This window comes from Suillus subaureus (genome assembly GCF_016647635.1).
Source record: "Suillus subaureus strain MN1 chromosome Unknown BJ212scaffold_261, whole genome shotgun sequence".
NCBI lineage: Eukaryota > Fungi > Basidiomycota > Agaricomycetes > Boletales > Suillaceae > Suillus > Suillus subaureus.
In genome coordinates this window covers 1-23,512 of record NW_024538817.1, presented here as the reverse complement: position 1 = coordinate 23,512, position 23,512 = coordinate 1, and the positions used below count along the sequence as shown (strand labels likewise).

Below are 23,512 nucleotides of genomic sequence, written 5' to 3'. Positions count from 1 at the left end.
GCACTTCCGTGAGATGCGACAGAACCCAACAAGAGGAATTCTTGGGGATTGTTTCAGGGTGTTAATGAAAACCCACGTGAGTTACTTTGCGAGGTGAGCTCATAACGTGAATGTGGTTTCTCTTGTCTTTTGCTAAATTTGTGCTGTGCAAGCTTCCTTGTAGTTTCTTGTTTTTGAAATGAGTTATGTCTCCAACGCTCTCAACGGTATGCCGATCTGTCATTGACCTCTGCATGCATTCATCATTCATAACTTCTACAGGACTTGCCTTACCTAGAAACCCAGATTATTCTGGCTTCGTTCAAATCTTCCAAATCGCAGATGTTCGTGCTGGGACCACGCCTCATCCTTAGCTTGCGAGAATATCACACTAAGCTCGTGGCCGACTCCGATGCAGCGAGCAACCGTGATGACTCCAATTGCTTTCCAGGAGCGCGTCCACGTGAAAACTAGCAGTAGCGTATAGCGATGGGAGATACTCGATATGATCTACAATTGGTGGCTAGTCCGTAGGAGCGGTATTTATTTTTATTTCTTCAAGCTATGTTGTGGGTACTATTTGTAGTCAATTTTTCCGAAGAAGTCTCGCCCTTAAAATCTGCAAACAAAAGACACTTCGACCGTGAGGACGGAATCTGGGGCCATTCACGACAAAGATCATGATGAGGGTTTTTTTTGCGATCAAGCAATCGTGCTTTGGTACAAATATGATCGCATGATTTTTTCTTCGTTTTTTGTAGTGAAGGATATCGGTGTCCTCTACGCGCCGACCAACGACAAGCGCAATTGGCTGTCGTCCTCGCGATGCGAAGAGTGAAGCTGTATCCAAGATGAACACGTCATTAATTTCCCATTACGGCAGCTACTAGTATGGTCATTGACGATCGCCGTGAGTAAAAACCTTATCTTGCAGAGACTATCGCTCGTCATTGCTTTTGCCCCAAATTTGTTTTAATCAAGAGTACTTATTCCTCCCATAGCCCAACGTTTCTGTAAAATTCCACTTGTCTCATTAATATTCTCGAAGTATCTCTGTGTTATTTTAATTTCACCTTTAGCACTCCCGTTTCTGGATCGGCGCCTCTCTGTCCGTCCGAGGATCAGGCATAGACAGAAGTGCTTTTTCACTGCCCAAGGCTTTCTCTAGCTTGTCAGATGATAACAAGAAAATTTCACCAGTGAGTGTAGAGATTGCTGCAACAACCGTTTCGCTCTCTACACCTGCCTTGCTCGTATCCGCGTCGAAGGAGAAACTCAAGCCAAAGAAGATGGAGGAGCTGAAGGCCACGACGAAGTCAAAGCCCATCAGCCACAGCCTAATGGGCAACCTCTCAATGTTTAGTCCTGAACTCCTATATCCACAGGCAACCCCATCCTCTCCATTACATATCCCACTGTCGTTTCCCATTGGATCTCCTGCTGCGGTACCCTTACGTCTCCCTTGACTGCATCCCTGAGTACACCTGCCACCCCCCGGCCCCTGTGCTCGCTATCCAGATGCGTGCTACGCATATGATCTCATTTGGGAGTTTGAGGGTTGCGAGTCCTGTTATATCTGGTGAGAGTGGGATGGCCGCGCTTGGGAGTGCTTGCTTAATTTCACTTTCGATGGTCTGGTGTGGGCAGTGCTCGCAGACATCTATCTCATCCAACTTTGATTTCCTCGTCCCTTCTGGCTTCATCTTTGTATATCTGTTTCATCTGATGAGTTCATTTGATTTCTTTCTTTCCCCTTTCTTTTACACTTGATGTCCTTTCTTTGCATCTTGTTGTTCGGTGTTCGCAGGTTACTTCTTACTTATTTTTCTCAATCTTTTCTTGCTGTTGCCCTTTTGAAAAGCTGACCTAGTTTCTGAGTTTTTTTCTGTTCGTTCTGTTCGCCTTCACTTCATACTTTGACCTCGCTCCTATCTCTTCCGCTATTTCGTTCCTGTCCAACCCTTCGCTCCTGATTTCGGTTTCCAATCGTCAAAGGTATGTCTCGCATGTTCCTCACCTCATATATGCCGACGATCCATATTTCATTCTGTATTTCTCAGGACGCCCACACTCGCTCGTTCGTTCACCATCATGCACATTTATACGCTCCTTAATTCTCCTCTTTCAACAGCCACTGTCATTCTCGTTCATACCATGAAACACGCAGTTCACATTCCCTATTTTTCGGTTTCTTGATCTCATCAATATCGGTTGCTGCGTCTCCTTGGGCAGTTTTTTTTTCAGGATGGAGAAAATTCTCCCTCTCTCAACCGACTATTCACTCCTTAAGGTCATCGACGACCATGATCTATCTATTCACCGGTGCATCCATCCCATTTCGTTTTTACTTGTGTACCACCCAACTAGAGTCATCACACATTCATTAACTTCGCATTCAAGCGTGTGGCAGTCGTACAAAAGGGTGGGAAGTCGTACAAAGAAGGGGGAAAGGGGCGGTTGTACAAAAGAGAGGGTAGCTGTACAAAAAAAAGAAATATGGACAGGAACGGAGGCAGTAGGAACGAAAGCGATGACGAATGGGTGGTGATCCGGTACGAGGTCGGCTGAAATACCTGTATTGATCAATGGTGTCATTGATGGGCCGAGGCCGAACCCATCACTTGACTGTAGCAAGAATACCGGAATACTTCGAAGATTGCGCTGGCAGGTTACGAACTGTTCTCCAATCTTTTGCGGCGTTCAAACATTCCACGCGAGCTACTGCTTTACGATTTCGCCAACAACTGCTGTTTCGATCCAATCGGTATCCCCGGATGCGCATTGTCTTTCTCATGAAATCCATGCTGAAACACTTACTTTAATCAATCAGTATCAATCCCTCAAATATCACTTCGGCGATGTAAGCACTGGATTGTGGTATATCAAGCACACATGCGACCGTTACATATCCACCAAGTTCCCCCGCTCGCTCGCTCCCACCCTCTAATAGTATGACCCTAGTCTCAAACGATCCCAGTTGGTGGCCGATCATCAATGCAAATCTCATTTTCAGCTATTTTGTAGGTTCGTGAGAGTCAGCCGCATGACGACGTTGATGACTCAATTAACCTTGGCTGCGGTTTCGCAGTTGCCTCCTGTGTTGGGGTAATGTACGATTGGGGTGAGCAAGATTAAGTATGAAAAGACCATTGACATTATGGTATTTCTAGGACTTACATTCGGACAGGAGGTAGGTTGACACCATTACAGGAGCGGCCATCTCGCTGAGAACAGTTTAATAGGTAGAATTAATCTGGGTGAGCGGATTCCTACATCCATCAAAAGAACGATGTGAAAGTACCACAACTAATTTGCGGCAGAGGCAACACTGGTCCCAGATGACCATTATGTATCTCCTTGTATGTAACTTTTGCTTTTAAATGTGGTGAACACATTGTACTGACGTGAACACATCCTAGGTACGATATGTTGGGATAGGATTTGCCGTGTACGTTTGGACGTCCAAGCCATTGATGTTGCACTCATTACCCAACTCTCATAATCAGGATCAGCCTACTGTGTACGTGTGCTCACACCCACCATGTTTGTTCTGACCAGCAACATACTCTAGTATATGTTCCGACAATTTCGACGACAGATGCAGTGAGTATTTCGCACCGATGCCTTCCATTTCTGTCTAAACAATTGAACTACCATACACATAGGGGTGAGTGAGATTCTCGAACAACTCGTCGGTTCAATATAACAACTCCCACAGCTGTGAGTTTGTTTCGAACCTGTGATCCTCCCAAGCTGATAACTAATATTGCTGGATATGTCAGGTCTTGCCATGTACGACATATTTGATTGGATGGGTATCGTTGCAGACGCGATGCTGGGCGGTGAGCATACATTTCTGTGATATTGACATGACTGAAATGTCATGCAAGTCATTATGATCGCTCGGCTACATGCCATGTATCTGGGTTCCAGAAAGATGCTGATATTTCTCGTTGTCATCTTTGTGGCCATCACAATCGCCAATGTAGTGTTGACCATAATAACGCTGACGCATATTTCAGGAGGTAAGCTTTAATTATATATGAAATGTTTAAGCACATCAGGCTTGACAGATACCAGAGGAATTTATTCTCTTCGGCACCTTTCAGTGCATGATTAACTATACGGGGGATGCCCATCTTTTGATTTCCATGACTTGGATACTTGGCACTGTATGGGAGGTCCTTGTACTGTGTCTCGCAGTCTGGATTGCTGTGAAGTACTTCCGTGAATTGCGACAACACTCAACGAGAGGAATTGTTGGGGATTGTTTCAGGGTATTAATTAAAACTCACACGAGTTACTTTGCGAGGTGAGCTCATAATCTGAATATGGTTATCTTGTTTTTTTTGCTAAATCTTTGCATGTGCAAGTTTCCTTGTAGTTTCTTGTATTGAAATGTGTTATTTGTCTCCAACGCTCTCAACGGTATGCCGATCTGTCATTGACCTCTGCATGCGGTCATTACCTATCACTTCTACAGGACTTGCCTTACCTAGAAACCCAGATTTATTCTGGCTTCGTTCAAATCTTCCAAATCATGCAGATGTTCATACTGGGACCGCGCCTCATCCTTAGCTTGCGAGAATATCACGCGAAGCTCGCGACCGACTCCGACACAGCTCCCATTATGACTTCAATTATTTTACAGGAGCGTGTCTATGTGGAAACTAGCAGTAGCGTATAGTATGGGATACTGTAGAGATACGCACCTAAGTTCGTCACACCGTCACACGCCTAGCGAATCGAACCTATTTTGTGTGACAGTCACACCAATTTTGAGGCCGTCGAACCTAAACTGTGACACACGGTAAAAACATGAAAAAAAGTCTGACCTTGTACTGAGTGTTTGCCATGTGTCTGCGCTTGCTACAGCCCCCAGCCTCAACTTCCTTAGACCTATTCACTGTAGATTGAAGCTCTGTGTCATCCACTGGCAGGCTCTGCCTAACGGTCATCGAACCTAAGCATAGCGTGTCACACGTCACACACCCCCTGCGAACCTTCGAACCTAACGTTCATTTGGTCACACCTCAATAGGGCCGAACCTAAGTGCGTATCTCTACAGTATACTTAATATGATCTATAATCGACGACTAGTCTTTAGGGAGCGGTTTTTATTTTTATTTCTTCCAAGCTATATTGTGGTACTTATGATGATTAATTTCGGAACATTCAAAAACATGATTACTGGCCGCAGAAAAGAGGCGTTCCAAAAATACAAGAGGAAGCAGATTCTTTGCGAGTTCGAACGAATCCGAATTATGGAATCTCTCAACTGACCTCAACGTTCAACCTTGGTGTCACCACATGAAGCATCGCATTTTATTTATGATGATTATGTTCCAAACATTGAAACGCCATATTCCAAGTTTCTAGACACCGACCAATCTGCAGCCCACACTGATGAACTACACACATAGCATAGGCTGTGCGAACGCAGGATCAGTCTACGAAGTAGGCGGGGTGCAGGGGAACGAGGTTCCTTAGGGTGAGATAAGGCATTTATGCATGATTTCTTGGTTTTCTTCCGTCCAATACTGCTGAAACAACCGTCAGGGGGACGTCGAGAACTAAAGACATAAATTGAACTTAGTACATCCCCAAGTGAACCAAATGTCGCTTCCGAGTTGACCCAATCCAGCGTCCCCACATTTTTGAGATTACCTGGAAGTCACTTCACGTCGATAACACTACCAATGACGATGTCAACATGTCAGTGCCAAGCGTCGTGGCGCCCAACACCATCCATATCAAGACCCTATGTCGGTTGTTAATCGATGGCTTTATGCCAGCTGCAATGTCTGCCGGACTTGGAGCAGTGTGCGAGTCAGAAGAATTGAATAATTATAGGTGACGCAGCACATTAGGTATAATATTGGAAGTCATAAATTATCACTGATCTATGTTATTATATCGCAAGGGGATCACATTTCTGCCCACAATACCGGCCCCATCACGCTGCCTATAGTCCATAGCTATACCATAAAAATCAGTCAACATGTTCCAAAATGGCATTGGATGACCTTACGACATTAAGTGCTTTTACAAAAAGCAATGGGTATTCATGAATTTGCGGAGCAGATTTATTTCCAGGTCTGGGATGGGTGAACAACACCCAGATGGAGTAAAACGCTATGGAAAGAGAACTGCGTGCCAGCAGTAACGGAGAAGCAGCGATCCTGGGGATTCCGGAACCAGGTAAGCATGATTGTGACAACTATCAACATATGACTGACCCGGATGCTAATGACATGGGTTCCTCGGAATACTCGGGACCTTGCCCGAAAAACTTGAATGCTCCATCCTGCAGAATCTCAAACCCCTCGCCTACGTACATCGACAACCATAAGCCTTCAAGCATTCGACAGCTAACATTGGCGTACCTTCAGCTGCGAATAGGCCAGCCCAACTCATACTCATAGTATTGATAGTGGATGCGAGCGGTTTTCTCATGTAGGTCCACTTCCGGAGGACGGCTGAGATTTCATCCCAGTTACCAAAGTTCTCGATGCGGGCCAGGAGATCAGAGAGGATGACTACATCATTCAAGGCGACCGTCATTCCACCCGCGGTTAACGGATGGCGCATATTTAATGAGTCTCCCAGTAGAAACGCGCCTGCCCTACTAGACTCTCCCTGCTTTGTGGGCGGAAGATAATAATGCGGGACTCGTCGCAAACGCGACGTTTCCAGAGCATCGAGAATGGGCGCGCGTACCGATGATGGAAGCTGAGGAACAACGTCGCGCAATATATGCTCCTGCGATATTGATAGTAAGCGGGGGCGATCACAACCACACAACAAGAATTACAAACCTTGAGGTCTGGCGGCGCCGCCTTCAGTTCGACCAGCATCCGATATTCGTTGTTGGGGAGCTCATAAAGGACGACCGGTCCAGCACCTTTCAGTACAATCATAGTTGCATACTTGGGTACCGGCAGCTCCAAGTCTTTCACAATCAGACCTGCCAAGTAACCCTTTTGCGAAGGCTCATACGGCATGTTCCCGAGGACAGCAGTCCTGAACTTGGATAAAGAGCCATCCGCGAGAACGACGAGGTCAGCAAAGTATGACTCTGACTGACCATCCGCATTGGAAGCGCGAACACCTATTACGCGATGCGTGTCCTCGTTCTCGATGAGGCCGGTTACTGTGGTCTCGATCATGTCGACATTGGGCGCCCGCCGTGCATGATCACGCAAAGCCATGATAAATTCTCCATGTTCAAAAGCTCGCCCTTCATAGCCTTCAGGGAATGACGCGCAAATGCCCTGCTCCCCTCGCAGAACGTAAAACCCTGACAAGGAAGCAGAGCCAAAATCCCCGAGGCATGACTCCAGACCAAGTTTCTTGAGCGAGGTAATGCCACCAGGCTGGAGCAACTCGGCAACCATACGATCTGGCCTCGAGAAGGAACGTTCAAGTAGAGCTATCCGCAGAGGAGCGCTACGCTTAGCATACGTCTTTGTGGCAAGGGCATAGGCAAGGGTTGGGCCTGCTACACCGGCACCAACAATGAGCACGTTGTAAGAAGAAGACATTATGGCGAGACGGAGGGTAGAGACGGAGGATTATGACAGGCAGCGCTCACCTGGTATTTATTCGTCGAAAAAATAGGATGATTAAAAAATACACGCGTCGGATAGCGCACTAGTCTTGCCAGAAGGCCGTTGGACACAAGTTGGATGGTCTGCTAATACCCGGATGCCATCGATTCCGGTAGGATTTTCACTCCCGATCCAATAATTTCCGGCTGTCATATTAATGCCTCACATGCTTTTAGGATAGTTCAGGGATGTTCTCGTACACAGTGGAGTCTATCCTCCATTACTCGTCCGAAAATTTCGGTTCCTTGGAATTTCAGGGTACGAGCAATAACCGCTCATGCATGTACAGCCAGTCAATGATCCCCATTACTGCATGACAAGCAATCGAACGACGCTGAATTACAACGTACATGGATATTCAGTGGAGTGAGCAGGGCGCAACCAAGACATTGCGGCGTCAGTAAGGGAACATGAAAGTTTGAATTTCAGTTCTGTCCGGCCTGTCCGTCCCATCCAAATCCGTCCGTCCCGTCTGCTCTGTCCCGTCCGTTCTCTGTCCCCATCGTTCAACAAACCATCATCACGCTGCTGATCGTATCACAGGTAGTATCCCTGACCTAATTTAAACGCTAGAGATCATGTCCACGTTTGCCTCGTACAACAGGCCTCGGAGACAGCCTGGAGGTGTTCCGGATCCGGATAGCCAAATTAAGGTCGGACAATCTTCGGACGAGTAACACATACAGTGACATACTCTTTCTGGTATTAATGATTCTTGAAGATCAGTGGTGCGCCAAAAGCTTGCAGCTATCAGGCCAAAATCAAGAGATAGGCTCATGATACGATATATATAGAGATATCAGGTCAGTCCAAGATGAAGATAGCCAGTTATAGGCTACGTGAAAATCAACCTGTCTTCTATATTTATATACCGCAACAAACTGTTATGTAAGACGCGGTGCTCTACTACGATATAGTGCTCTAGTATGTATGTTGGCGCTTCCCACCGGAAGAATCCAAGGGAGGTCCGTTCTCGGCTTGACTCAAAAATTCATTTGACATGAGCCAGCATGCCTCGTAGACTTGCGATATGTGATGACGGTGGCAAAACACTTCTCAATCCATGCTAGTCCGACATTTAATTGTGCCCAGCTCGGATCGAAGGATTTCGATCAGACCTCTAGACCCGCGCGCTCCATGGCATCTATATGGCCTTCTACGCCCAGCTGCACTTCTCGTAGGTAAAATAATGTGGACTATCAAGAATGTTATTACACATCAGCACTTATCAAGCGCTGCAAAACGAGATAGAGATGGAAGTAATCGACGAAGACGAATCTGCGTTTGTTGGTGCAGGCGCTGTACTGGTGGGAACCAAGCTGACACGACAAGAACACTTCCAGATCCACGGATGAGTACCCCGTGTGCGTACAAACAAAGAAGCTAGTGCTGGAACATGAAAATTTCTTGAAGGGACTTTCCCATTGGACGCCAATTATCTGTCGTACGTTGATGTTAAAACATCGTGATGAGGAAGCAGCACTATCCTTGTAGCGACTCCGAGGCGAGCGCCAGCGCATCATAAAGCGTCCAAACCAGTGTCCATAGAAACAAGGTAAGGATGCGAAAGTATACGAGGAGTCCATGATATACAGGAGCGGTAGTATCGAACAGCGCTGGACGACAGAGCCCGCATCCAGCATTCCAGCTCACTGCATCCTGTGAGATCATTGTGATGGCACGGAACCGGAGCCACGAACGGGTCAATGATTGAATAGTAGTACATCAGTTTATGATGTCGACTGATCGATCCACTGATACTCACTGGCAGCCATGGAACGCTATGCGACCGACTTATCAAGGCCATTGGGGATGGTTCCAGCAAGCGTCTGTACACGCATATAAAAATAAGCATCGCCGTAGTGACAGTTCGGACCACACCTACTGGTATCTCAAGCATTCTTTCACCTTGCAAGCTTGTCATCAAGGCAAGAGCATTGTTCGAGCTCACCAGGCTTCACTGGTTTCCAGTGGGGTGCGACTTCATCCATATGTTTTGACATCTGGACTTGACTATGGCAAAAGGAAATCATATTTGTGAAAATGAATAAAGTGTGAGGGGAATGACGAATGGGGCGCGACGAGTGATACTGAATCAATGGCAATGATTCGTGATGCCAGTGAGTGGAAACCCGGATGGCTAATAAGGCAATGAATTTGCCTCCTGGTCATCGCCATATTATCCTGAACTGTCCGTACGAATGGAGTGGGAGGTGCTGGGTCGCGGGGAGTCAGCGTTAACATATCCCAGGAGAAAGTTCACAGAAAATGCCTACCTTGTGAAGTTGATGGTCGAGATACAGTCTTACGACAAGAAATGGTACGTGTGAACGATGAACACAAGTAAAGACGATCTTATGGGTGCATCGTCCCAAGTAAACTCGTTTGGAACAGGGCTGTTGACGTTGAAAGAAGAACAAAGACGCCCTAAGGTCCTAAGATTGCTATTTAGATCGGAAATTGGGTTGTGGGATACAGTTATGCCAGCGTGCTGGCTAACGGAACGTATATGTGAATATTTATATGTACATTTGAATCCGATGCAGGCCGGGTGCGCACAAAGATGTGTTGAGTGGTATTGTGATCTTGTCAATATGAAGACCGGTGCATGCAGGGTATTATTAGTATCGGTTAGAGAACGTTCTGGGTGACGGGAACGTTGACGAGTGGCGTTATGTACCCGTGGCCCACTGAGCACTAGTGAAAGGAGGAAAATGAATGGAGTTTATTTTCGTTCCAATTTTTATCCATTTGGGGTAATTTACCTATGTCGGACAATTCTATCTAGCATCCGCGTCAGCATCAACTGAAATCGCAAATGCCCCAGTGTAGAGCGTACTCCTCGTTCCCGCAGGCCGTTTTAGATGTGCGTTTTTGACGATGATGGACGGACATAATTCTACTACAATGCCAATTTGGATTGTGTGCGAATGAGCCACTGAAACGGGTACTTGGCCGCCGAGGCGGCACAAATACAGGATTATAATGGAGGAGCGGGGTTGAAGAGTAGTGAGTAAGTGGTTTGGGTCGCAGTTGGTTCCAGGGGCGTCCAGCTGAGCACTAACTATTCCTGGTTCGTCTTCCATTAACTTAGGGCTTCCTGTCGGCGTTGACGTTGTGAAAAACACCTTGTTCTATGCATTGCTGGACATACTTACTAGTACGCATCACAGGGTGTGTTATAAATGACATACTCGACCGTGATTTTGATCGCAAAGTTGGTACGTCCCAGGTTTGTCGTGACCGTCACTGTTCTCTTGACGCTGCTCTACATGGAATAGAACGTTCGAAGGGCCACCAGTCGCATCGGGAGCTGTCACTATGATCGAGGCCTCAAGCTTCAATCCTTCTGGCAGTTCTCATTGCCGCCATCTTTTACATATTTTCGACTGCTGGAGCGTGAGTAATAATTCTTAGAGTGTTTATTTTATAATTAATATATCAACTTATTTGGTTCCAAGGTCTTGCTGCTAATTGGGCCGTCCCATTCACTTGAGTTGCAACGACAGGTCGATTCAATTGGGGGATGATACTGAACGTCGCAGTTGTGTCCTGCTGGTAAGTCCGGATGACGGCGGTTGTGTTTTGAGTTGTTGACAATGCCCTCGTAGCTGGGCATGTCTTTACGACACCGCTTACGCATGTCAGGTGACTCCAAAGGTTTTGCGGCTGTATCTTGTGCTAATTATTATTTTACGCAGGACGAGAAGGTCGGAGTCAATCAAGTCCATGGCAGTCCGTCTTGGCGGCATTCGTTCTGCATTGATGTGACATGCCTCTGTACTCTGGGTACTTGAACAGTCAGCGTCTCCCATTTTACGTGATCAGTGTCACCGCGCCGCTCCTGCTATGTCTTTGGCACACATGGTCATTTGATCGTGACGGTCCCGAAGATAGCTGGAAGAAATTCACGGTACAGCTAGCTGACGTGTCCATGTGCGCTAATTTTGATGTTCCGTTGTATTCTAGTCAGGCCGTCATGGCGCGGCTATGGTTTGCACTGGATTGGTCGTAGACCACTATTTCAAATTCGCATCCCTCAGCGTTTGAGCATGCGCTTCTATCTCGCTAGATGACCTTGGGATTTTATCCGTTCGTTCTTTGTTTCCCTATGTTACGGATCCTCTCTGAATAGATAACAAACATTAGCCTAATAGCCACCTGCGCACCAGGGATCGTTACATCAATTTCATGTCTACGCGATGTAAGCACGAATGTGGCTGACCGGCAGCTCATTGCAAACTGTAATGAGTAAATAACAGTTGTTGTTTGGGATGAAATCTAGAATCGACAGGGAGTTAACAAGGCCCAGCAAATGCATTCTGCTGGCAATCTGCTGGCATGAGCAATATGTATGTCATCCATTTGGTGTGGACACTGAAGTGGGCTACTCATAGGTGGAGCCTATGAGAACCCCATTTTCAGGGCATGTAAAATAAAGCAGCGTGCCCTCTTCAGGTATAGTTTATCACGTCATACGAATAATGCGTCTCTCCTTCGTCTGGCAGTCCCTCGGCGTTGTCTGCATTGCTGTCTCGTCTATATCTGCCAATGCAGACGACAGTGCATACCCCATGTTTTGCGACTCATTTATAGATTGTTGTCTTGGACATCAGTGTGTGTCGATATACATCCCTAGCAGTGTGAGTATGAGTAGGTTTCTTTACAAAATCGATCCCCTGACCTGTTTCGTAGGAACAAGTTATAAATGTGTGTCAAATAGTGGAGTACGAACAGTTTGCTCTGCAGAGGATATAACCATGCTGGCTGGCCTGTCCTGGTAGGGTCATTTTGTGAACGTTTACACAGAATGGGGCAAGCCCGAGTGGCACATCGCAAGTTAACCGTACTGGTATTAGTACTATATGATGGTGCTGTTCTATTTTCGAGGAATACCGTGAATCGTAGAATCATAATTAACACAAACGCAACATTTTTAGTTAGGTGCTTTCATTCGAAGGACAAGAAACGAGAAATCGATAATTTTTTATGGCGGTTATAACGATGATTTCTAACTCGTCGATCCATGTTCCGCAACCCAACCTACACGACCACCTCTCCGCTCACGCACCCCATCAACAGCGCATCTACACTACCGCCTGTCTTCTCATCTAGCCATGCATCAAACTCCCTGAACAGTTGCATCGCTTGACTTCCATCTGCCTCAGCCTTTTTTGCGGGCCACATGCGCTTCTCCTGGATTCCGATGAAGTTCACCCTCAATCCATCCACATCAGACGATCTGGGATGCGCGTTCGGGGGCGGCGGCCACTTGATCGTCATATCCACCGTCCAGACATCAGTCCCGTAGAATGATGCTTCTTTGATGTGGTGTCGTGCAAACTCCTCTGGCGGGCTGTTATCTAGCGTCCACTCTAGCACATACGCATCGAATGCGATCACTACAGCAAGAATTTGGTCGGCGTGACACCAAGGTGATCCAGTATATATAGAAAAACTCACCAGTCCACATTATCCCCGGGTGATCAATCTTCAGTGTCATAGTCCTCGTTCCCTTACTCTCATCGAGGGTATCGTTGACGGCTGAGACCATGAACTGCTCTTCTGGCGGCCAAGGTGCGTCATACGCCGGGTCTAGTGGGAGGTCGATCTTGTACGGCGAGAGGAACTGCACGACGTTTCAAATACACAACAAAGACGCCGGAAACGATCGCAAATCAATAAATCATACATCAGCATCCCGTAAATGTCGATTGAATATTTTGAAGTCTCACCGCTGAAAATGGATATAACGTATCCCAATCACCATTCCAGTCGTCCATAACAACAGCCTTGGGGGGCACTCCGTTTGCGCCGAAATGTGCCGTGATGTCATGGACCAGGTCATCAAAGCCAGGTGCGCCATCTGCCGCTGCGATGTGAAGGTGCTGTTCCCGTGTGTTCAACTAGACCGTACGTGCTCAGTTTCCTTCACAAATCGCACGGGAATTAGCACCTACGTCCTCCTTATGAAGTACAAATAGCCTCTTTTGATGATTTTTATCAAACACGTCCTTTCTAGCAAACACTGCCATCACTACGCCCACTACAAGGAGCAAAATTATGACCGCTTTACGCAGAGCAGACCGATCAAATCGGTGAACGAATGGCGTAGTGAAATTAAGCGTGTAAGAACCCATGATCGCCACCATGGAAGCGATGATGTATTCTGCTGGAGCCTCAGAACCAATACGCCCTGTCTGTGAGAGAGATATGAGGAGAGACCCATGGAAAGACAAATCACTCACTAGTGGTACGAACACAACCAAAGTCGCAGATATCAGTTGAGTTCCCGTCAACAGTGGGACGGTCTGGCCCAGAGCATACGTCCACAGGCTCACTAAGCCATCTTTGACCTCCGCCTTATCCACCTTATTGTGCCCATCCTTCGCCCCTTTCATATCACCATCTCGCATCTTTTCTGTTGCATTCCTCATTTTTATCCCGGCATCATTTACGGTGAAGACGCTCAAGTAGTTAGTCACCCGATCAATAAATAAGGCCCCAAACATCGAGACTGCACTAAGGAAGAACACCGCACTTGATCCAACACCAGCGAACTGGCCCGCTGCAGCCAGGAACGCATAGGCAAGGAGTTGTGCATGCAGGAGGGCTTTTTCGGGGACTGGGGCCAAAGGCAGTTGAGTTAGGAGCGCTCCTGCGTAGATAAGTTTGTGAGTTACGACGTCAGGAGGGCATTGAAACAAAATAGACATAATTCTGGGTGTGAAACACGAAATGACATCCGAGTCGAGTCGGGAATAGGCTGGCGCAGAAAATCATAGCACATGCTGAAGTAAAATCACGCACCACACATTGCAGCGGGGCCATACAATATCAACGGCTCAAACTCGCCCTTGAACCAGCTCATTCCCCGGCCCAGCATCTGCTGCATCATGAACGCAACGGCATTCACTCCAACAAGAGCCCCCAGCCCTCCAAAGATCACAGAAAATAATGCCTTCGCCATCGTTGCACCCCTTGCACTGGGCCCGCCAGCGCTTCTGACAAGCACACAACTGGCAATGAAAAGTAGCGAGTACAGCAACTCAGCTGTGCGGAACGAGTAGACGAAGAATACCCCCAGGAATGTAAAGAAGACGGTGCGAGGGTGCCCGTAGCCTGAAGCAAGCCTTGGTAGCGGTGAGGCGGGTGAAGTGAGATGTTCAATGAGCGCAAATGTGTTCTCAGCCATGTGCTGGAGTGAGGAAGACGAGAATGAATCTCAGGATCAAATCTAGGAGGTCTGGATAACAGACCTGTGCAACGCCTGCCTCGATGTTTTCTACCAGATCCTGTACCACATTAGTATATCCCGATATTTTAGTTTGTCAAGTTGCATACCCCACGCATGTGGTACATATAACTGTTACCCACAACTGCCATCTATGTAATGTTGTTAGCGTTGAAAACTTTACCAATGAAAGGGAAACAAGAGAGGATGGTAGGAAGAAGAAAGGTCGGACGCACGTCAAGCCCGGTGACGTTCAAGTAGTACTCAAACTGCCGGAAATCAGTGCTTACAACCGCCGGTGTGCATATTAGTGCAAGGAAATAAAGGGAAGACAAAGAGACACACTCAGAGAGTAGTACGCCTGAACTAAAGATCTCATTTGCAAAGATAGTTCCGTATGGTCTGTACATTTGCATTACCACTGAGGCCGAAAGAAAGAAAGCAATAAAACTGACCGAGGTACATGAGAATACGCCTCAATCATCTCGTGAGACGTCGCCTGGAACAGAAGTTCAGGACCTGCAGTGCCAGCAGCTACAGACCCGTGTGAGCTGCATGGACCTATGTCCTATATGTGAATAGCTAACCTTCCAAATTGATGACAGCACGGACACTGGAAGAACAATGTAAGATGGAACGCAACAGGAGGAATGATTATGAGACACACGTAGACGCAATAGGATGCTGTGTCGAGAAAAGGTGAGAGCCGTCCTGGAGAGACTCCTCCGCATTATTGAACACTGCGGCTGCATGAGTATAGATTCTACCCGCATGGCATCGCAAATTGACAAAAACTCACAAAATATAACTGCATGCTTTGGCTCCCACCCAGGGGTATTCACCAGCACCCGCACGCACTCAATCATCACGCCAACCGAGAGCGCGTCATCGGCAGCACCTGGACTAGGAAGGGTACTATCAAGATGTGAGTTGATGAGCACTGCATCAACTTTTCCCTGGTCCGTGCCATCGCTCAGGCGTATGATGATATTACTCAAGTTGACGTAACGCTTATACAGCCGCGCAGCCATCATATCGAAACTATCGAGCATACCCGAGAAGTTATAAAGACCCGAAGGTTATCGGAAGAGATGAACTAGATGACGTACCGATGACTACCGCTGCCCTCTTGCCTCCATACCTCGCATTGGAGCTTACGGCCGGGTTGAGCGGCTACGACACGCTCACACTCCTCTTTGAGCTGGTAAGCCTTCTCTGTCATCCAAGCATCTGCGAGCGCGTGTTCGCGAGTGCCAGGCGTGCGGTATCCGATATCCTCCGACAGGTATTTGGCATATTGGAGGATTGTTGCTTCAGAGAGCTGAGGCAGAGAGGTCATAGGATCATATCTGATGGTTAGGATTCAGGTTAGGTTCAAGAGACAAGCAGCATTTGTTAGTTGGTATTGACTCGAGTGGAGACATGAAGGAATAACGCACTGGTCTACAATGGGCGTAGGTAATGCTGCAGGGTGAAAAATAAGCTCACAGGTTCAATGTGGGATTGATAACAAAAACACGTACAATACTGGTGTTTTAATGCAAGCCATGGCAACCCAATAAGCAGCGGTACTAGCGCGAGCAGAGACTGCACTGGCCCCCATTGTCGCGTCCTAAACATGGTATCTAGACCAAGTCAACTTGGTTGACCTAACTGTTTGGACGGTTAGGTGCAAAGCAAAAGCTGCTCAACAAACAGGAATTGTATGTAGTATGTGTATCACTGCAATAACATGCGTCGTGACTCAAACAACTTGAAAACCGTTCCAACAAACAATGAGCACAAACTGTGCAGTGTGGGTAGTTGAAGATTCTATATAATTTCTATATTAAAGTCAATAATAACTAGGTCACGTGAACTATTTTGATTGGCTGAGACAGCTTAGTCATGGCAAGGAATTATCCGGGGATCCCATCCCCGTACTACCCGGATTTAACGGAGAGAGAAAGAAAATTTCCGTATTTATATACCGCTGCAAATAAAAGAAACTATCAAGACGCGGTGCCCTATGGGATTGGTAACGATTATAAGTTGGATGCATGGTATGAAGGGGTCCGCGTAAGTTGGTTCAACGCGCCGAACTTCGGCCGGAATTAACGTATCGTATTCCCAATAGTTCACACGAAAGACGCTGACACCTCAATAACTCCTACACAACCTCATCCATCATCGTGTCACTACCAGTTTTGTAGGCGAAACGGACAATTCACCTGCATAGGTCAAGTGTTGGTGGTGATGATAACTTCCTCCCAGTTTCATAGTGGCCACGGTGCTTTGCATGGTGATGGTACGCAGTACTTTTAAAATTACCAGAACATTCATCGTGCAACCACTCCGCTCATGACGTATGTTGGACATTGGTTTGTCAGGATGCAAGGTGGTTCCGGTTTCTACTTCATGTCGCAAGACTACCCGGCACATGCTCATGCAAGAACTCGAGAGAAGATGCATAGCACACAACCCCCCACAACCCTGCTGGTGCACAGCGCTGCAATGATATACAGGAACGGACAGCAACCCATCGTAGTAGTACTACAACATCCTGAATGGAGTTCAGTGCACGCATCGGCTTGAAAGACTTTACGGTGCGGTGCTGCAAAGGCCCGCCCATCGTTACGTTCGTGGGCATCCTACCAAATTCTATGATACAAAAGTCGATTAATGACTCCACGTTTGGGCGTGCTATGAGAGGACGACACGAAGGCCCACAAAGGTGTGTCCTTATACGACATGGTTTAATTGGTTATTGTTGATCAAGATTTGAATCGCAGCAATTATGGTTGGTCGCTAAACTGCAAAAATGACAAACTATGTGATGGCATCAATGGAGTCCCATGTCAATATCATTATAATACAAACTGACAGCACGGTGTCACCTGGTCATACTGATGGCTACCCTCTTGCCGTGACTGCTCAGTAGTGAGCCTTGGTCAACTACTGCCTTCGCACAGCTAACGGCTTCCAGTCACATATACATCTCGGAGGCCTTTTAATCATACGACGATCGAGTGTCCGCTCCATCTGATATGCGGTAGACAGTCTTTCGGTGTGCCGGATGAGCAGCTCCCAAGCGCCAAGGTTTCAAATTGTGCAGTCTAGTTTGTAATGTTCATCACGCCGGCCTTATGTTGTCTTATGGCATCAGATCGTGGCGTTCATTTCAGTCATTTCAGATTGCAACTATCGAATGATGCGTCACTTGTCGTCATATTTTCGACCCGTTTCTGTTTTAATCTAGACCAACCAACCTCTACTAACTTGTACAAAAGCCAGGACATATCCGACTTCACAACGTGCACTCCTTGTTTTTCCGCGCATCACATCTTGAGTGATCTGTGGCTCCAGCAACCTGAAGGCCCCGCCCGCCCGTCGACTTCCAACTCCACCACCAGTTTTGTCGCTCGATCTAATCGCGGATATCACAAGTCTGTACATTATTTGTCAATTCTGTTACCTTCGAGCTGATCTCCACATCTAATATCAGGGCTCAGCGTCGTGGTTTGTCTCATCCTGCTATGTTTCCCCACGCTATCCTCCCCGGCTGCCTTCTTGCCTTGTCACATGCAATATTGGTAGTATCTTCAAGATCCACCTATGATGACTTACCGTCTAGCGCGCCCCCGTTCACCATCAAGCCTGTCACTGAACTCGTCGTCGTCAATAAAGTAATTGCGCCTGATGGCTTTGCACGGTCGTGAGTTAATGCTTACATTTTCCCCTGCGCGTCTTCATCTTTATCCTGTATAGGGCAACACTCGCAGGAGGGATTTTTCCTGGCCCTCTCATTAAAGCGCAGAAGGTTCGTGCGAGTATTTAATTATCGTCCGCTTCTGATTTTTCGAAGAATGACAACTTTAGCATCAATGTCGTGAACAGGTTACATGACAAAAATATGCCTTTGTCGACGAGCGTAGTAAGCGCTTTACTTTTTTTCTCACCTCAAGTTCCCTGATGCCCTTCAAAGCATTGGCATGGCATCCAACAAAAGAAGACGAACTGGGCAGATGGCGCATCGTTCATCACTCAGTGTCCAATTCCTCAAAATCGATCTTTCCTCCACGAATTCAGCGCACCCAACCAGACTGGAACTTTTTGGTGCGTGCTCCTATTTCCTGTGGAGAAGGAATACTAGAGTATGTCTTACGATAGGTATCACTCGCACTTTTCCACCCAGTATTGTGAGTGTCCATAACTATCTATGCGATCCATGTTACACAGCTTTACGTCCAGGTGACGGTCTTAGAGGACCACTTGTCATATATGACCCTGAGGATCCCCATCAAGACTTATATGACGTAGATGACGGTTTGTATCTTTACTTCCATGTTTAGACCAAGCATTGATCAGCCTTGGCATAGAGAACACAATAATCACGCTTTCCGACTGGTACGAGTTGTCTTGTCAGCCTTTTGCATTCCAAATCTCACAAGTTCCTTCAGGTACCACGATCCTACGCCCAAGTTAAACAAAATTTTCGGCCCTGTCACCTCCAACTCCACCCTTATCAATGGTCTGGGGCGCTACCGTGGTGGACCCAAATCACCTCTTTCTGTCATCAATATCGAGCAGGGCAAGCGTTACAGGTTCCGCATCATCGGTCTTTCTTGTGACCCATCATATAACTTCACTATCGATGGCCATACCATGACGATCATTGAGGCAGACGGCATCGAAACTGTCCCTGAGACTGTGGATTCGCTTCCAGTGCTAGCTGGCCAACGCTACTCTGTCGTCGTTTACGCGAACCAGCCTGTGGATAATTATTGGGTTCGCGCGCCATCCAATTTTCCAAACCAGACGTTTGCAGGCGGCTTGAATCAAGCCATCCTCAGGTACAACGGCGCGCCCGATGAAGACCCCACGAGCACTCCTGGACCCTACATCTTACCATTCAACGAAGGGAAGCTTGCATCTTTGCTCAGCATTCCTGTCCCCGGTTCCCCTGAGATTGGCAAAGCAGACGTCCACATCAACTTACTTGCCACCACTGTGAATGGTATCTTCAGGATCAACAATATTTCGTACCACAACCCTCCGACGCCGGTTCTGTTGCAAATGCTCAGTGGGGCGCAACATCCCTCAGACCTGCTGCCGAGCGGAAGCGTATATGAGCTTCCCTCAAATAAGGTAGTGGAGATTGCCTTGCCCAACACAGGTTTAGCTCTCGGAGGTCCAGTAAGTGCGCTCTAGTGTTTCTCACTCCTGTCACTCAGCATCATTATAGCATCCTATCCACCTTCACGGAGTGCGTCGTTCTGTCATTTCTATGTGTGTATCACCGTTCTAATGCACTTGACAGCACACTTTTGCCGTTGTTAGAACTTCGGGAAACAGTACAACAAACTTCGTCAACCCAATCTGGAGAGACACCGTAAGTATGGGGTCGACAGGGGATAATGTTACAATACGTTTCGTCACGGACAATTCTGGACCGTGGTTTATCCATTGGTGAGCATGTATTCTCGTTACATTCCATGATACACCTTTCATGACATATTTGCCAGTCACATCGACTTCCATTTGAACCAGTACGTATCCACAGGTAATGTTTGAGCTACGAACTGATTGTTATGTAGCGGCTTTGCGGTGGTCATGGCCGAAGCTCGGGACCGACTTGCCGACGTCAATGCGAGCATTCCAGGTATGGGTGCCGCGCTAGTTGTCCCAAACACGCTAACCGAACTTTCTAGCATCTTGGGCCTCGCTATGTCCTTCGAATCAGCCATCTACTCAAGCACGCCTGGGTTCCTTCAATACAACAACATCACGCCTGGATTCCTTAAATACGACAACATCACGCCCGAATTTCTTCAACGCGACCACACTTACATGATTTACAACATCATCGAGCATTCAAACTTTTTAATTCCGATTGCTCCTGCGCGCTATACCCCTCTTTCATTTGCCACCTCTAGTTTTTAAAAGGTATCCAAGCATCTGTCCTTCATATGATAATGATTTATTTTCGAGCGTCTTATCTGTATAGCTTATGGAGGAGGGGCATGTGGTAATATGGCTGTAACAGTAATTGTGCTATCTCTAGGGCGCAATGCGTTGATCCATTTTATGGTCGTTTCTGCTCATCGTTGGACTGCGCATTGAGGCTATTGCCCAAGGCAGTACGTTCATGAAGAGACTACTACCAGTACGACCAATTGCAATGAGTCCTTACCCTACAGTTGGTTGCTACGGAAGCTGGCTATGCTCTGTCAGACCACTGCGCTACCCCAATAACTCCTAGTCATTGGGCATGATTCCGACGGTCCGGGGTATTTCTGGTATATGAGGTTCACTGAAGCTAAAATGAACAGGGTAAGCTAGTGTAGATCCTACAGATCAGGTTGTCAGCCACATAGTTGGCGAAGATCCTATCCCTTTGAGTAAAGCATCTTTGATTGACGCTACCAGGTTTATGTAGCCTTTCTTGTACCAGTGCAGCCCGCAGCTGGGCACCGCATCTTAACACTGAGTTTTAGTGGTATATAAATACACACATTCTCTCACACACTGTAGTCTGGGTTAGCGTAAACGTTTACAAGTATACACCTTTCTTAGACTATCAGCTACTCGGCTCGGACCCAGTAGGGCCTACTTAGCCAACTTTCAGCCATGTAGACTGGTGTGGACAGTCCATCAACAATGCCATCAATATCAATGATGCAGATAAGTGCATCGTCAATGTGGGATAGCCTAGGAACACAAATTGCACTACAATCTCCGAGGTGTGGCAGGTGCAGATAAATAACGACCTACTGGATTTCAGATATGAACTAAAAGACTGCCAGAGGAGGGGTGCTACAACCCAATTAGGTGGCGCCAGCCGGAGTGCCTTCAACTGTCTAAATCCTGTGCGCAGGGACGTTGTCTCTAGCAGTGGTCAAGGCAACAAATGGTCATACGGTGGGTTACAGATAATTGTGGTCCTCGGTTTTTGCACTAGTGAGCGTCCCGATCTGTTTTTTTTATTTGGTTTGCTCATCCTCCGATAGTCACATCTCCAAGTCGATGCATGAGTCCTTTGGAGCCAGATTGTGTAACTATGAGACTAACCACCTTAGTGGCTTCGCGATCGTCATGGCTGAGAGTCCTTCTGAAACTCGGATGCACTTGAAGGGATTGTCGAGTAAGTATCATGCGATCATATGGTCGTACTCGACCTCATAACGATTATTTGCCAGCCTCATGGTTAAACGTTTGACCTTCGCCCTATAAACAGTTCGTTGACGCCGTACAATTTTGGACGGTCAACTCGCATGAACAGGCAGCTAATATTGCGTCTGTGGTTATTCCCAATCAAATTAAAAGGTATTTAGCCCGCAATGCTAGGGGAATGGGGATGGGTGCGTGCATATCGTTTAGAACAATCACTGCATTTTATGTGCCGCAATTTCCATGAGGCAATCATATGACCTCTGATTCACAGGTGCAGCGATACTCGAGGGAAATGGCACTATAACACCTGCATGGATAAATGCCTTCATTGCATTCGCTACTGTTCGTGATCAGACTCAATATCCTTCTGCACCTTGTCCAAATCTTAGCAGCTGTGGTTGCGGACTTGAATGATACTTCGTAGTATGTTTAACGTTTAACCCTTGCAATCCCGTCAAAACACCACTTATTTATTCACCTGAAACACATACTACCTATAGTACCCCGTAAGAGCAATTTAATGCGAAGGTGTCACCTGTGCCGGCGATTATTTTAATCACGCGCGTCACGTGATTCAATTACGCGCGTCGACAATGTCCGTACAGATATTAATCCTCGCTTGACTGGGAACCACTACTACATCTCACCTGCACCTTCAATGAAGCCTCACCAAGGACACAGAATGACTCTATTCTCTACACCACGCCAAAATCAAACCGACAACAGTAACGGTCAAAAGCCTCTGTTCATGACTCCACAACCTGGGCACACTGAACAAAAATCTGTAGTCTCGACATTTAGCAACGGCTCACAACGAGCATTTGCACCCACACGGAGCTCCAATCTTGTAGAGAATGCAACCTCCAGGGGTCGGCTGAATCTAGCCTCCATTTGCCCAATTTCAAGTTCAATACGACAACTTCCCGCCTGGAGTCACACAACCCAAGTTCTCAGCAATCGTCTTCTTTCTATGACACAAATGGTGTATTTTCAGCAAGGGTATGCCGCATATACTCTTAAGTTGGTTCTGAAAATGTATTATATCATTGTAGCGTCCCAACGTGGAGGTGAAAAAAGAGGAACACGGTGATTATATGCGCCTGAAATGTTATCATTTAATGTCATTTTTCCAGATATCGATGGATACCAGTTTAAAATGCTCGGAAAGCAACCTTCTCAACATTTTCCTGCAGAATATCGACATTTAAAGATGACCACAGAAGAAATCGGTTCTCAATCAGGTTTAGGTGTCCTTGAGAGTGATATGACCGAAGAGGACATCATCACAAAAATTGCTAGCAATAGTCGTCAAGCAAAGGCTGACCTCGCGAAACTGGTAGGCTGACCCTCTTCAGTTTTCTATAGCACAACGTCTATCAACACCATTACAGCGGGAACATAACGCCGAACTAGAATCCCAGCTTAGTATTAAGACTAAACTCGTCGCCGATCTCTCGCGACAGAATACGGAGTTGTCTCGTCAGGCATCGGACGCCTCTCATCAGAACTCAGAACTATCTCGACGAATTGCTCAACT

General features: G+C 46.9%; 2 protein-coding genes across 2 annotated transcripts; both read left to right on the top strand.

Moving 5' to 3' along the window:
* Positions 1-1,197: 1,197 nt before the first annotated feature.
* Positions 1,198-1,647, top strand: BJ212DRAFT_1408358 (uncharacterized protein). Its single transcript, XM_041337446.1, has 2 exons — positions 1,198-1,558; positions 1,627-1,647. Exon 1 carries the CDS (start codon positions 1,269-1,271, stop codon positions 1,443-1,445), a length of 177 nt encoding a protein of 58 aa, XP_041185359.1. The 5' UTR covers positions 1,198-1,268; the 3' UTR covers positions 1,446-1,558; positions 1,627-1,647.
* Positions 1,648-21,341: 19,694 nt separating this feature from the next.
* Positions 21,342-22,235, top strand: BJ212DRAFT_1408322 (uncharacterized protein). Its single transcript, XM_041337445.1, has 3 exons — positions 21,342-21,762; positions 21,813-21,946; positions 22,002-22,235. Exons 1-3 carry the CDS (start codon positions 21,713-21,715, stop codon positions 22,019-22,021), a joined length of 204 nt encoding a protein of 67 aa, XP_041185358.1. The 5' UTR covers positions 21,342-21,712; the 3' UTR covers positions 22,022-22,235.
* Positions 22,236-23,512: the final 1,277 nt, after the last annotated feature.

Coding starts and splice junctions, on each gene's coding strand:
- BJ212DRAFT_1408358 (XM_041337446.1), top strand. CDS start 1,269: ATGGAGGAGCTGAAGGCCACGACGAAGTCAAAGCCCATCAGCCACAGC.
- BJ212DRAFT_1408322 (XM_041337445.1), top strand. CDS start 21,713: ATGGTCATACGGTGGGTTACAGATAATTGTGGTCCTCGGTTTTTGCAC. Junction 21,763..21,812: donor GGTCCTCGGTTTTTGCACTA/GTGAGCGTCCCG, acceptor ATCCTCCGATAG/TCACATCTCCAAGTCGATGC. Junction 21,947..22,001: donor GCACTTGAAGGGATTGTCGA/GTAAGTATCATG, acceptor ATTATTTGCCAG/CCTCATGGTTAAACGTTTGA.